The sequence below is a fragment of the Arctopsyche grandis genome, chromosome 13 (assembly GCF_051622035.1).
Source record: "Arctopsyche grandis isolate Sample6627 chromosome 13, ASM5162203v2, whole genome shotgun sequence".
Lineage (NCBI taxonomy): Eukaryota > Metazoa > Arthropoda > Insecta > Trichoptera > Hydropsychidae > Arctopsyche > Arctopsyche grandis.
Genome location: NC_135367.1, coordinates 3,404,064 through 3,416,950, shown reverse-complemented (window position 1 = coordinate 3,416,950; position 12,887 = coordinate 3,404,064). Strand labels below are relative to the sequence as shown.

Sequence of the window (12,887 nt, the reverse complement as noted above, 5' to 3'; positions counted from 1 at the left end):
GTATTTAAAACAATGAAACTTGATCAGTTACTTATTCTAAACTAGCTGTATTACCCGGCTTCGCTCAGTATTTATAATATAAACCGCTTAAACATGACTAAGCTAATAGTAAAAATTAAATAATTATTTTTTATAAATTAATATAATATTTGAAACTTAATAAACCTTTTACTTAAAGATTAAAATTTAATCTCTTTTATAACTTCAATATAATACTCTTTATAAGTTATCTAAGTAATAAACATTTAATTAAAAAAAAAAAAAAATTTAAAAAAAAATTAAAAATTTGAAAAAAAAATAAAAAAAAATAAAAATAAATTTAAAAAAAAAATAAAAAAAAAATATAAAAAAAAAAATCAAAAAAATAAAATAAAAAAAATCGAAATTTTTTTTTTGCCTTCTAGGGCTTCGCCCTCGGCGCCCCCCTGAGCCTTTGCCTTCTAGGGCTTCGCCCCTCCGCGCCCCCATGATTAAATGCCGTCTAGGGCTTTGCCCCCATGATCAGTTGCCTTTTAAGGCTTCGCCCCACCGCGCTCCCATGGTTAAATGCCGTCTAGGGCTTCGCCCCCCTTAGTTAATGCCTTTTAGGGCTTCGCCCCTCCACGCCCCCAAGATTAATTGCCGTTTAGGGCTTCGCCCCCCCTAGTTAATGCCTTTTAGGGCTTCGCCCCTCCGCGCTCCCATGGTTAAATGCCGTCTAGGGCTTCGCCCCCCTTAGTTAATGCCTTTTAGGGCTTCGCCCCTCCACGCCCCCAAGATTAATTGCCGTTTAGGGCTTCGCCCCCCCTAGTTAATGCCTTTTAGGGCTTCGCCCCTCCGCAACCCCATGATTAAATGCCGTCTAGGGCTTCGCCCCCCTTAGTTAATGCCTTTTAGGGCTTCGCCCCTCCGCGTCCCCATGATTAAATGCCGTCAAGGGCTTCGCCCCCATGATCAGTTGCCGTTTAGGGCTTCGCCTCATAAGGCTGCGCCCCAGGAGGCATCGCCCCATAAGGCTGCGCCCCATAAGACTGCGCCCCCTTTGGGGCCCAATGAGGCTGCGCCCCCCTGCGCCCCCTTCGGGGCCCCATGGGGCTGCGCCCCCTTTGGGGCCCCATGGGGCTGCGCCCCATGAGGCTGCGCCCCCTTCGGCGCCCCATGAGGCTGCGCCCCCCTGCGCCCCATGAGGCTGTGCCCCCTTTGGGGCCCAATGAGGCTGCGCCCCCTTCGGGGCCCCATGGGGCTGCGCCCCATGCGGCTAAGCTCCATAAGGCGGCGCCCCATAAGACAGCGCCCCATAAGGCTGCGGCCGATAAGGCTGTGCCCCATAAAGCTGCGCCCCCTTTTGAGCCCCATGGGGCTGCGCCCCATAAGGCTGCGCCCTCCGGGCCCCCACGGGGCTGTGCCCCTTGTGGCGCCCCTGGCGGGGCCCCATGAAGCTACTCGCCTTGCGCCCCCGCGGGGGTGAATCCATTGAAACGAAAAAAACAAATCGGCGCCCATGGATCGGAAAAAAAAAAATCGAATCACGTGTTCGATGACGTCACCGATCTACGGACGACGACCGAATTATAGATTAGATATGATCAGAAGAATATAATAAACCATCACTAATTTATTCATTTTTGTTCAGTACATAATTATTTTTTTATCAGTAAATAAATCGTGTTTGATCAGTATTTTATTTAAATTCCTTTTTCACTTTTGGAACCGGATTCGCGTTACAGTTCCGGGTCAGGATTCCTGTGTCAGTTCCTCTTCTCGATTCCCGATTTCTGTATCAGTTCCGATTCAAATTAATTTTTATTACATGTATTGTGGATTTTTATTTAATTTTAAATCATGTATCAATTCGTGTATATACGCGTGAGCGGACGTTTACGCAAAGTTTTTATTCACGCATATACGCGTGAGCGGACAGTAAAGTGTTAACAGAAAATTTTGTTTCATAATTTTAATACTCTTTTCTTACGCCGGTCATACTTTTCGCCCCGTCTGTTGAAATTGCTACAATTTTAGAGCACTTTGCCAAAGAGCCGCGGATTGCCGACTCTGGCTTAGGATGATGAAGAAACTTACCAAAATTATCTCAATTTCATCCAATAAATAAAAATTATAACATTTAAAAAAATAAAACAAATAAGCCAACTAATTGATCTGTGTATTTAATGTTCAATTATCAATTCTCTTAAAATTATTTAAATAAACTGCAACGAGAAGAAATGTCATGAGAGGGGACACCAGAAACACCATGGCACGCATGCAGCCAAAATGTAAAAATACTAACAGTATTTATATAATAACAATTTTTTTTATATTCATCCTGGTATGCATTTTTTTTTATGTGTCTCGAGGCTATATTTTTTAGTAAATGATGTAAGACAAATTTCACACTTGTACGGCTTTTCCCCCGCGTGAGATCTCAAATGTGACACGAGTTCATTTTTATAAACATATGATTTTAAACAAATGTCACATTTGTGTGGTTTTATCCCAGCATGTAATTTTTTATGTGACACGAAGCTAGATTTTTGAGAAAATGATTTTAGACAAACGTCACATTTGTGTGGTTTTATTCCAGTATGCAAGTTTTTATGTCTCACGAGGTGAGATTTTCGAGAAAATGATCTTAAACAAACGTCGCATTTGTGTGGTTTTATCCCAGTATGCAAGTTTTTATGTGTCACGAGGTGAGATTTTCGAGAAAATGATCTTAAACAAACGTCGCATTTGTGTGGTTTTATCCCAGTATGCAATTTTTCATGTGCATCGAGGTGAGATTTTAGATAAAATGATTTTAAACAAACGTCACATTTGTGTGGTTTTATCCCAGTATGAAATTTTGTATGTGTCTTGAGGTCAGATTTTCGAGAAAATGATTTTAGACAAATCTCACACTTGTAAGACTTTTCCCCCGTGTGAGATCTCAAATGTGACACAAGTTCATTTTTACGAACATATGATTTTAAACAAATGTCACATTTGTGTGGTTTTATCCCCGTATGCAAATTTTTATGTGACACGAGGTTAGATTTTTGAGAAAATGATTTTAGACAAATTTGACACTGGTAAGGCTTTTCCCCCGTGTGAGATCTCAAATGTAACACAAGTTTATTTTTTCGAATAAATGATTTTAAACAAATGTCACACTTGTAATGGTTTTCACGCGTGTGAGTTCTTAAATGTCTGACAAGTGAATTTATTCTAATATATGATTTTAAACAAATATCACATTTGAACAGCTTCTCTACAGTATGTGATCTTTTGTTTAACACAAGTTCGGATTTAATGGGAAATGGCTTTAAACAAATTTCACTATTCTTTCGGAGGATTGTTGGTAGTGAAGGCTCATCGTCCCATATTACATCTTCCAATAAAACTTCTTCAGTCTTGATCTTCAAGCAATCGTCTAGCCTCAGTTGAGACGTTTCGTAGCTTCGAAAACAAGCGTTTCGAAAGGCGATCAACAATTCCAGATTGGTTTTACACGAAAGACACACCGCGTCTGGCAACCCATCGCCTCTTTTAACCTGCAGATGAAATGAAAAAATATAAGTAGGATTGAGCGGTGAGAAGAGTTTGGTCCACAATAGTTGTAACCTGTAATCTGTAACCTGTAACCAGCACCGACCTGAATTTGACAGCAGGTCCGAATGCGTTGCTCCAGACGCTGTGGATGAGGATCTGGTCTCTGGAATATGGAGACGGAAGACTCGGCCGGAGCTGGTCCAAGACAAAGCCTGCACTCCATCGTCTCTGCACTCCTCGTCATCGTCTCCATCGTGACAGCAACCAGACGACTCGGCTTCGCCTCGCTATTTTTTTTGGTCTAAATTTGGCACTAGTTATACCAGAGAAATGGGTTAGGTGATTACTAGTCAAATGTGAACCGGTCGCTCTAGATCGGTCACACGTGATCATCCGTCACACTAAAACTGGTCACACGCTAAAATTGGTCACGAGAAAACTGGTCACACTCTAAAATCGGTCACGAGAAAACTGGTCACACAATTGAAAATTAAAAATTGGACGTTTGATAACTGGTCACACAAAAAAATTATTCGCAAATACTTTTTATTTACGAAATTTTTATTATTATCGACTAGATATATGTTCGAGCCAAAAGCCCTCGTGGCTATGGCCGTGGCCGTGGGTTGTGGTCTTCGCGAGGAGTTCGTGGGCATCTCATCAGAGAGAGTCAGCTTATCTGACGCTCTCTAGGTAATCGCTTTTGCGTTCATTTCACTTTGACAGTTCGAATGTCAAATCACAGTCTAATATTAATTCACCGCGGTAAATGTACCGCGGGAATGTATCGTGTATGAAAGTATCTCGGTCCATGAAAACACTGATCGTGTTAGTAAGAGGATCCTTTATTTATGTTCACTTGTTACAATAGTAATTATATGTACAAAGAAGCTCGTTTCCGTTTCTCAGCTTCGGAGCGATGAATTCTTTCTTCTGGACTTGTCAAGTGGGACGTTGCCGAATGAACCACATAAAAATATACTTGTAGACTTCTTAATTTTCCTGATTTTTTCATTACCTTGCGTTTTGAGCTTCCATCTTCTGACATAAAAGAATCAGTAAACTTCATTATTTTTTCACTTTGTTCTTTTTATATCTGAGATCGTTGATGTTTCAACACCATATTTACGACACCGCTTTTCAAAGCATCGATTTTATCTCATTTTTTCTTTTAATGATAATACAACTCGTTTTCTTTTCAATATTGGTAATATTAAAAGTAAATATTTTATTCGCGATCAAGTTTTCAAGAAACAAACGTTTTTGAAGACAACTGATTCATTTCTCCTTCTTAGTTTAGAATTTTTATGTTATATTTTATGCCAACCTTCCCGACGTGGATAGAGAGCGTCAGATGAGCTGACAGAGCCCGCGAACTCCTCGCGAACCACAACCAACGGCCGGTCACAAGGGCCTTTGGCTCGAACATATGTCTAGTCGATAATAATAAAAATTTCGTAAATAAAAAGTATTTGGGAATATATTTTTTTGTGTGACCAGTTATCATACGACCAATTTTAAATTTTAGGGTGTGACCAGTTTTTTTGTGACCGATTTTTGGGTGTGACCAGTTTTCCCGTGACCAGTTTTAGTGTGACGGATGATCACATGTGACCGATCTAGAGCAACCGGTTATCCTGTGACCGGTTCACATTTGACTAGTAGTCCGTTTACCATTCAGATATAGATGAAAAAAATGTACATGATTTAGACCAAATGTCACTAAGCAAACAGTGTTGTCAATTCTGGCATTTGACAGTTCTCAATCAAAATCAATCCCTACTTACTGTTTTGCGCAAAGGAATTCATGGAGTTTCCAATGCAGTGCAGACTTTGCTTGTGCTCTGCTCCGGCCGAGGCTTTCGTCTCCATCCACGAAGATCCTCTCCAACCTTTGGCGAAGCGCATCTCGTCCTGCTGTCGGATGCAGGTCGTTCATCCTTCATGTATATTGAAACCCTTGAGTCTGATTCACGTGTTTAATTTAAATTTATACAAATGTGTGGTAGTTTCAGCAGTTTCATATATAGAGACTGAATATAAATATGTGTGTACTTATTTCCATCTGAATTCATCTTCTTCCTTTCTCATTTGCAGGTCGAGAAAGGTGACGGTTTGCCAGATACTATTTGTCGTTCATGTAACACCAATCTGGATTTGCTCATCAGTTTCCGAAAAGTTTGTCTTCAAAGTGACGAAATTTCGAAAATGAAGTTAAACGAGTCTGTGAATATCAAACGCGAAGAAGTTCTTCTGGAAGATTTAATATGGAAAAATGAGATTGATGTTCGTTCGCCAGGAAGCGTCTGCAACGCCACCGTTAATGACGAGCTGAATGAATGGGAATTGAGTACTTCAGCCCAAACCGATTCTAGTCCCCAAATCCATTCAATTGAAAATATAAACTCACAGGTAAAATGATCTAGCGGCCTTATCAAGATACGACACACATTTAAAAAATTAACATTCGTGTTATTTTTGCAGATATGCGGAGCAAATACCCTTTCTAAATGTGACATACGTTTGAAATCGTGTTCGCAAAAATCTTACCTGAATAATCTACCAAAAATCTTACCTAAAAATTTTAATACTGAAGAAAAACCATACCAATGTGATATTTGTTTGAAATGTTTCGCTTTGAAACATCACCTTGCAACGCACTGGAGAACTCATAATCATGAAGAGTCTACACCAAAAAGGTTTGTTTTCACACAAATATGAAATTTGTTTAAAATTGTTTAGTCAGTCATCCAGTCTTAAGATACACCAAAGAACTCATACCGGGGAAAAACCATACCAGTGTGACATTTGTTTTAAATCGTTCGTCCTTACATGGCACAGAAAAATTCATATCTAATATATAATTTCGAAAGAGACTTTGTATGTATGTACATATATGTGGGTGGAATTCCTGAATAGATGAAGCTATTCAGGACCACGATGGGATGTGGCGGTGGAATTGAAGATCAAACACGTGCGTTTTCAGTCATGTTGTTTATTAAAACGACACCACGCGGTGGTTTAACGACCAACCGCCCCCAGTGGAAGGTTAACTTCTACTAACTGTAAAATAGCGGTCCTTTCGCGCCCTATGCCACTTTTTCATCCCCCCTCTACGATCGGTCGTAACATACCCTTTCACAGCCATAGCCCATACATCAGCCTTTCGTTTAATCCCAACACTACATATATATGTAACATTGGTACATTTATATGTAACATACATACATACAAATATGTAAAATTGATTACATATGTACATATATACATAAAACAGATTTTACATATGTGTGATTTATAATCCAACTAGTAGTTTTACCCGTCTTCGCTCGGTATTTGTAATATAAACCGCGTAAACATGACTAATCTAATAGTAAACATTTTATTAAGTTTATTTGAATAGTTTTATTTCATATAAATTTATTTGTATATTAATTTGTTTTTTTTTTATTTAATTGACTGTCACGAACAAACATACATATGTATATACTAAGTCTCTTTCGAAATTATATGAATACCGGAATCCGGCAGCCCCCACGGCGCCGTCTGGGGCCTTCGCCTTCAGTTTCGGTGTCCAATTCCTTTTTCAATTCCGGATCCCGATTACTGTTTCAGTTCCAGATTCAATTTTCAGTTTCGGTTTCCGATCCCTTTTTCAATTCCGTATCTCGATTCTTTTTTCACTTCCGGTTCCCTATTCCTTTTTCAATTCCTGTTTCCTATTTCTATCTGTATTCCTGTTCCTATTCCTATCCGTATTCCTGTTTCAATTCCGGATCCCGATTACTGTTTCAGTTCTGTTGCCAATTTTTCAGTTCCGTTTCCCAATTCTCGCTTCAGTTCCTGATCCATACTCCTGTTTCAGTTACGGTTCCCGATTCTTGCTTCATTTCCGGATTCATATTTCAGTTCCGGATCCAGATTCTTGCTTTATTTCCGGATTCATATTCCATTTTCAGTTCCGGTTCAATATTCCTATTTCTCACCCTGTTACCGATACTATAAGAGCTGACCGCTAACAATAACCTTCACTTCACGCAAACAATGACCCTCACTCTCTAACGATCCGTGTCATCAGGAGTATCTAACGTTCTAAATATACTACATATATATAAAAACCGACTGTCGATAAATATGTACATACATATATGCAGTGGCGGCTCGTTCATATACACTGCGTGGGTTTGGTGCAAACGATCGACAAGCGCCAGACAGACTGAACCACAGATTAACTGGATGGCTGCTTTAAACGCAATTCTCGACTTCACGAATGATAGATTGCACATCAGATGACGATTAACCTTTCGATGTGCACAGATGCAATTATGTGCTTGTTTTGTCCCTTTGGATACGGTCACCAGTTATTTTTGTGCTACAGTGAAGAGAACAGCTACCAGAAACAACGAGAGGAGTTAGAGTTTGAGGTTGAATTTTTTTCTCAAAAATGGACGTTTCGAAAATGTAAGTTTGTATGTACATTTACTTTTAAACTTTTAAATTCCTTTCATTACTTTTATGAATAGATTTATTATGTCAATGTATAGTACTATAAATGTACATACTTTGGTGTTTTCCAATATTTATTGTATAGCTATTTAATTCAATCCCAAATGCTTGCGTGACCATACGGCCACGCTTGTCCTTTACCGTGTCAAATTCTTTTGATTACTGTTCGATTTTTTTGGTGTTTTTTTATTATACATACTCAAATTCTAATGCCAATTTTTGGTCCCATTTCAGATCTAATGAAGACTTAACTGTTGGAGATATATTAAATTTTTTAGAGCAAACTGGGACTGACGAAGACGGTTCGCTTGATATGGAAAAGGAGATGGAGGCGGATATTTTTATTTGTCCTCCCGAATCAAACGTATTAACCGATGAAGACAGTGCCGAAGAAGATGGTGGTGGGCTTGTGAATAATCTCGATCGTCGTCAACTTGCTGCGAATGCAGAAATACGAATTAGAGGGAGACAGTTCGGAGGAAACGACAAATTTACGAGCTTCAAAGCGAGTACAACACGCATATGGATTGATGGCGATTTAGAGCATGTAGACAGCAGTCATGAATTTGATGAGAACTTCGCCAAATATTCTCATTTGTCTTCTGTCGAATTATTTGAACTATTCTTTGACGAGGAATTGACCAGCCAGTTGTTGAAAGAAACAGAGAAATATGCTCTATTCAAAAACATGCCAAAACCTGACATAAAAATAGATGAACTAAAATGTTTTTTTGGAATATTGCTTCTCTCTGGATATAATATAGTACCCGGAAAAAAATATTACTGGGATACCAAAGACGACATGTATAACAAGATGGTAGCAGAAGCGATGAGACGTGATCGGTTTATCCAAATAATGAGATGTATGCATGTGGCCGATAATTACAAAATCGACAAAGACGACAAGATGTGGAAGCTTCGGCCTATGATAAACATACTAAAAAAAAAATTTTCCGATCATTTCGTACCTTACGAATATCTGAACTTTGACGAGTCCATGATAAAATATTACGGGAAGCATGCATGCAAGCAATTCATTCGTGGCAAACCCATTAGATTTGGATACAAATCGTGGTGTTTGAATACCGATTTTGGATACCTGGTGGATTTTGAAATCTACCAGGGAAAAAATGCACGGGAAAATCCAGCATATGAAACGGCATTTGGAAAATATGCTGCTCCATTGGTCAACATGCTAGACAGTTTGCCCAGAAAACCTTACCAAATATATATCGATAATTTATTCACCGGATTGAATTTACTAAGTTTCCTGAAAAAGAGAGGGTATAGCTGTACTGGCACTCTGTGTGCAAATCGATTGCCCAAAGACTGCCCGATAACAGAAGTGAAAGAGATGAAAAAAAAGCAAAGAGGCACATTCTGCAACAAAATTGAGTGGAACGACGGAATTTTTGTTTGCCGTTGGATGGACAATGCCGTTGTCACGGTTGCTTCGACATCTCATGGCATTTCTCCTCTTTATCAAGTAAAGCGATATTCGGCAAAAAATAAAAAAATTGAGACAATTCCACAACCAAAGGCCATTCATGAATATAATAAACACATGGGAGGAACAGATAGGATGGCTGAAGACGTTAACCAATATAGAATATCCATTCGGGGTAAAAAATGGTGGTGGCCGATTTTTATATGGCTCATTGATGTTGCCATAAACAATGCCTGGCTATTATTTAGAAAAGCTGTTGGAAAAAACATAACCAAGCTGGAGTTTAGAAGGGAAATTGTGCAGATATATTTGACGAGATATAAAACTCCAGTAAGGTCAGCAGGGGGATCTACTTCTTCCGCCCCAAAAACCAAAAGAGTGCTTCCGGAACTGAGGTATGATCGTATTGACCATATGGTAGGACCTACAGCAGAGAATAAACGACGAAGGTGCCTAGGTCAAAACTGTAAATCAATTATAAGAACAATATGTAAAAAATGTAATGTTGGCCTATGTATCTTTTGTTTTTCCGATTTCCACAAAAAAAATTAATTATTTTTTTCGATGCAATTTTTGTACCAATATTTTGTATCGTATATTTTAAATAAATGTTTTCTTTTATGTAAATGGTTGCTTTTTTCCCCTTGGTCCTTCAAAGTACCTACATAAATAATGTTTTTTTTTCTAAGGGTATGGTATAGATAAATTCCGATGTTTTGGGGTGGAGTGCATTTTATAACAATTGACAGAATTTTTGTTTTTACTCAAACCCTAAGCTTGCGGGTATATCTGGCAATTCTTTTTTTCAAGTTTTTGATTTTATGAAAAAAAAATGGGGTTATAAATAGACTAAGTGCATAACTAAAGGCATCTTGGATTTTTTCTTTTATCTAAAAATATTTCACTGGGCAGAATATTGGTCTCGCGTATTTTCGATCTATTGTCGCGCGGAATTACTGACCCTCTAACGACTAGCGTGACCATTTGGTAACATGGATTTTTTACCTGAAAGCGCTTTCAAATTTTTTTTTTATTATTTTTGCTTGATTAAGATAAATATCTGTCAAAGAAATATGGTTGAAATATTATTTTATTAATGGAAAAAATCTCTCGTCTCTGGTGGGTTAATTGTATCTATAATATTATGAGATAATATGTGAAAAGTGTAGTGAGTTTAGCGCGTATAATGGTCAGCGCGTGGCCGCGCCGTTGAGGTGCACGCTCCACCGATGCATTAGGGCCGGGCCGCACCGTGCGACTTGGTTGAGGGCGACCAGACCAATGCATGCAGTTAGATGGGACATGCCACATCCGTCAACTTGTTTTTCGCACACATTTCCATACATTTTTTTGTGTCGCGCAACTAGTCGGCCGACAAAGTTGCACGGTGCGGCCCGGCCCTGAGTGTACGCTCGACTTAAGGTCTGTTCATACCTAGTCAGCTCGTACCGACTTCAGCAGGTATCCGGCCGTACGAAAAGTATTCTTTGGTACATTTTGTATGGGTATATTCATACCAACCGTCACGTTTACGCCACGGCAGGCTTACAGCAGTACCCGACATTTCCTGTTCATACCTTACAGCAACATCCGTCAATGTATCGTATCCGTTTTTTTGGCCATTGTGGAAATATACACGCGAATTACGTGCCATGAGTCTGCCGCTTTGCTGTTTTGGACCAATTATCGATAGTGATAGTTGACAGCTGTTCAATCTTTCGACATGGTTTTGGCGCAAATATTTAAAAAAAATATATTTTTTTTACGGAAATATAAAAAAAAAATTTGTCCATCATCCACGAGCTCCTTATACAGTGTCCAAAACTCTCCTTCGGTTTTTCTATTTTTTAACATGGGATGCACATCAAAATGCCTCCGTGCTTTTTTATTGCCTTCTTGAGATTCTTCTTCCAACAACAACGTGATTATACATCATTTTTCGTTCGATAAACGCCGAAACATTTTTGCTGACTTGTATTCTGACGCGTAGCTACGAATGCACGTGTATGCATTCATATTGCAAGTACTCGACAATACGACGTAAGCAATATTGCGCCGTATCGTCATGGCCTCTAATGTATAAGTAAGCCGATTTTGCCTTGCACTCGGCCAAATTGCTGTAAACGTGACGTGACCGCGACGTGTAGGTAGATATGAATAGAAATGTAATAAAATGACATATTTGAAACGGAGTCGTGCAGTACTGAAGCCGTGCAGTGCTGTTAAATATGAACAGACCTTTAAGCGTCGGGCGGGGCGGAGCGTGCAGCGTTCGTGTTATGGTCCGTACGCACCAAACCAACGACGATTTTGGGCCAACTTTTAAAACCAGTAGCGTACAAAATATCGAAATAAAAATTAAATAAAAAAATTGAAATTAAATATCAAAATTAAGCTAACGAGCGAGATTGAGCTAAAATTAGATCATCGTTGATGTTTTGAATTACAACAATGTTTTGAATTACGACAAAACGCATTACAACCAGAGAAATATTATAATTACGAGCGAAAAAAACCTTGTTATTGTTTCTTATAAGTCGTCACGATACACTACTGTGTTTCCCCCTTCGGAAATATTTAACCAACGAAGATTTTGGGCCAACTTTTAAAACCAGTAGCGTACAAAATATCGAAATAAAAAAAATTTAAATTAAATATCAAAATTAAGCTAACGAGCGAGATTGAGCTAAAATTAGATCATCGTTGATGTTTTGAATTACAACAATGTTTTGAATTACGACAAAACGCATTACAACCAGAGAAATATTATAATTACGAGCGAAAAAAACCTTGTTATTGTTTCTTATAAGTCGTCACGATACACTACTGTGTTTCCCCCTTCGGAAATATTTAACCAACGAAGATTTTGGGCCAACTTTTAAAACCAGTAGCGTACAAAATATCGAAATAAAAAAAATTTAAATTAAATATCAAAATTAAGCTAACGAGCGAGATTGAGCTAAAATTAGATCATCGTTGATGTTTTGAATTACAACAATGTTTTGAATTACGACGATATTTTTTTTATTTTTTATTTATTTATTTAACATATTAGCCACAGTGACATTACAGAGATCTCCAACGCGTCGCTGTGGCCGGTCATTCAGTAATAATAACATGATAACAGTAATAATAACTTATAATAATAACAATATTAACACAACATCATTAAAATCATAAAATCATAAAAAAAAGAAATAACAATCATTAATATTTATAATAGGCAAAATCAACCACTGGCATTCCTCAACAACCACTCAACCAGATTAGTATATTTTATATTGAAGAGGTCAATTTCACCAGAAATCCTGTTAAGCAGATATATCGCTCTAGATATAGGAGCCGTTGACAACATATTTGTGCGAGCCACAGGAGGAACAAACAAATCACGATTTCTCAAGTCCCTGAATTTACAAGGTGCATTAAA

At 38.4% G+C, this 12,887-nt stretch overlaps 2 protein-coding genes across 2 annotated transcripts in view; one reads left to right on the top strand and one right to left on the bottom strand.

The window, feature by feature from the left end:
• LOC143921502 (uncharacterized) overlaps positions 1 to 12,887 on the top strand; it is a 189,925-nt gene that overhangs the window by 170,301 nt on the left and 6,737 nt on the right. The gene's annotated exons all lie outside the window — the stretch shown is intronic.
• LOC143921477 (uncharacterized) lies at positions 1,610 to 3,822 on the bottom strand. Its single transcript, XM_077444804.1, has 2 exons — positions 3,611 to 3,822; positions 1,610 to 3,509 (listed from the first exon to the last, which is right to left on the bottom strand). The coding sequence occupies exons 1-2, from the start codon at positions 3,758 to 3,760 to the stop codon at positions 2,298 to 2,300; spliced, it is 1,362 nt and encodes a 453-aa protein (XP_077300930.1). The 5' UTR covers positions 3,761 to 3,822; the 3' UTR covers positions 1,610 to 2,297.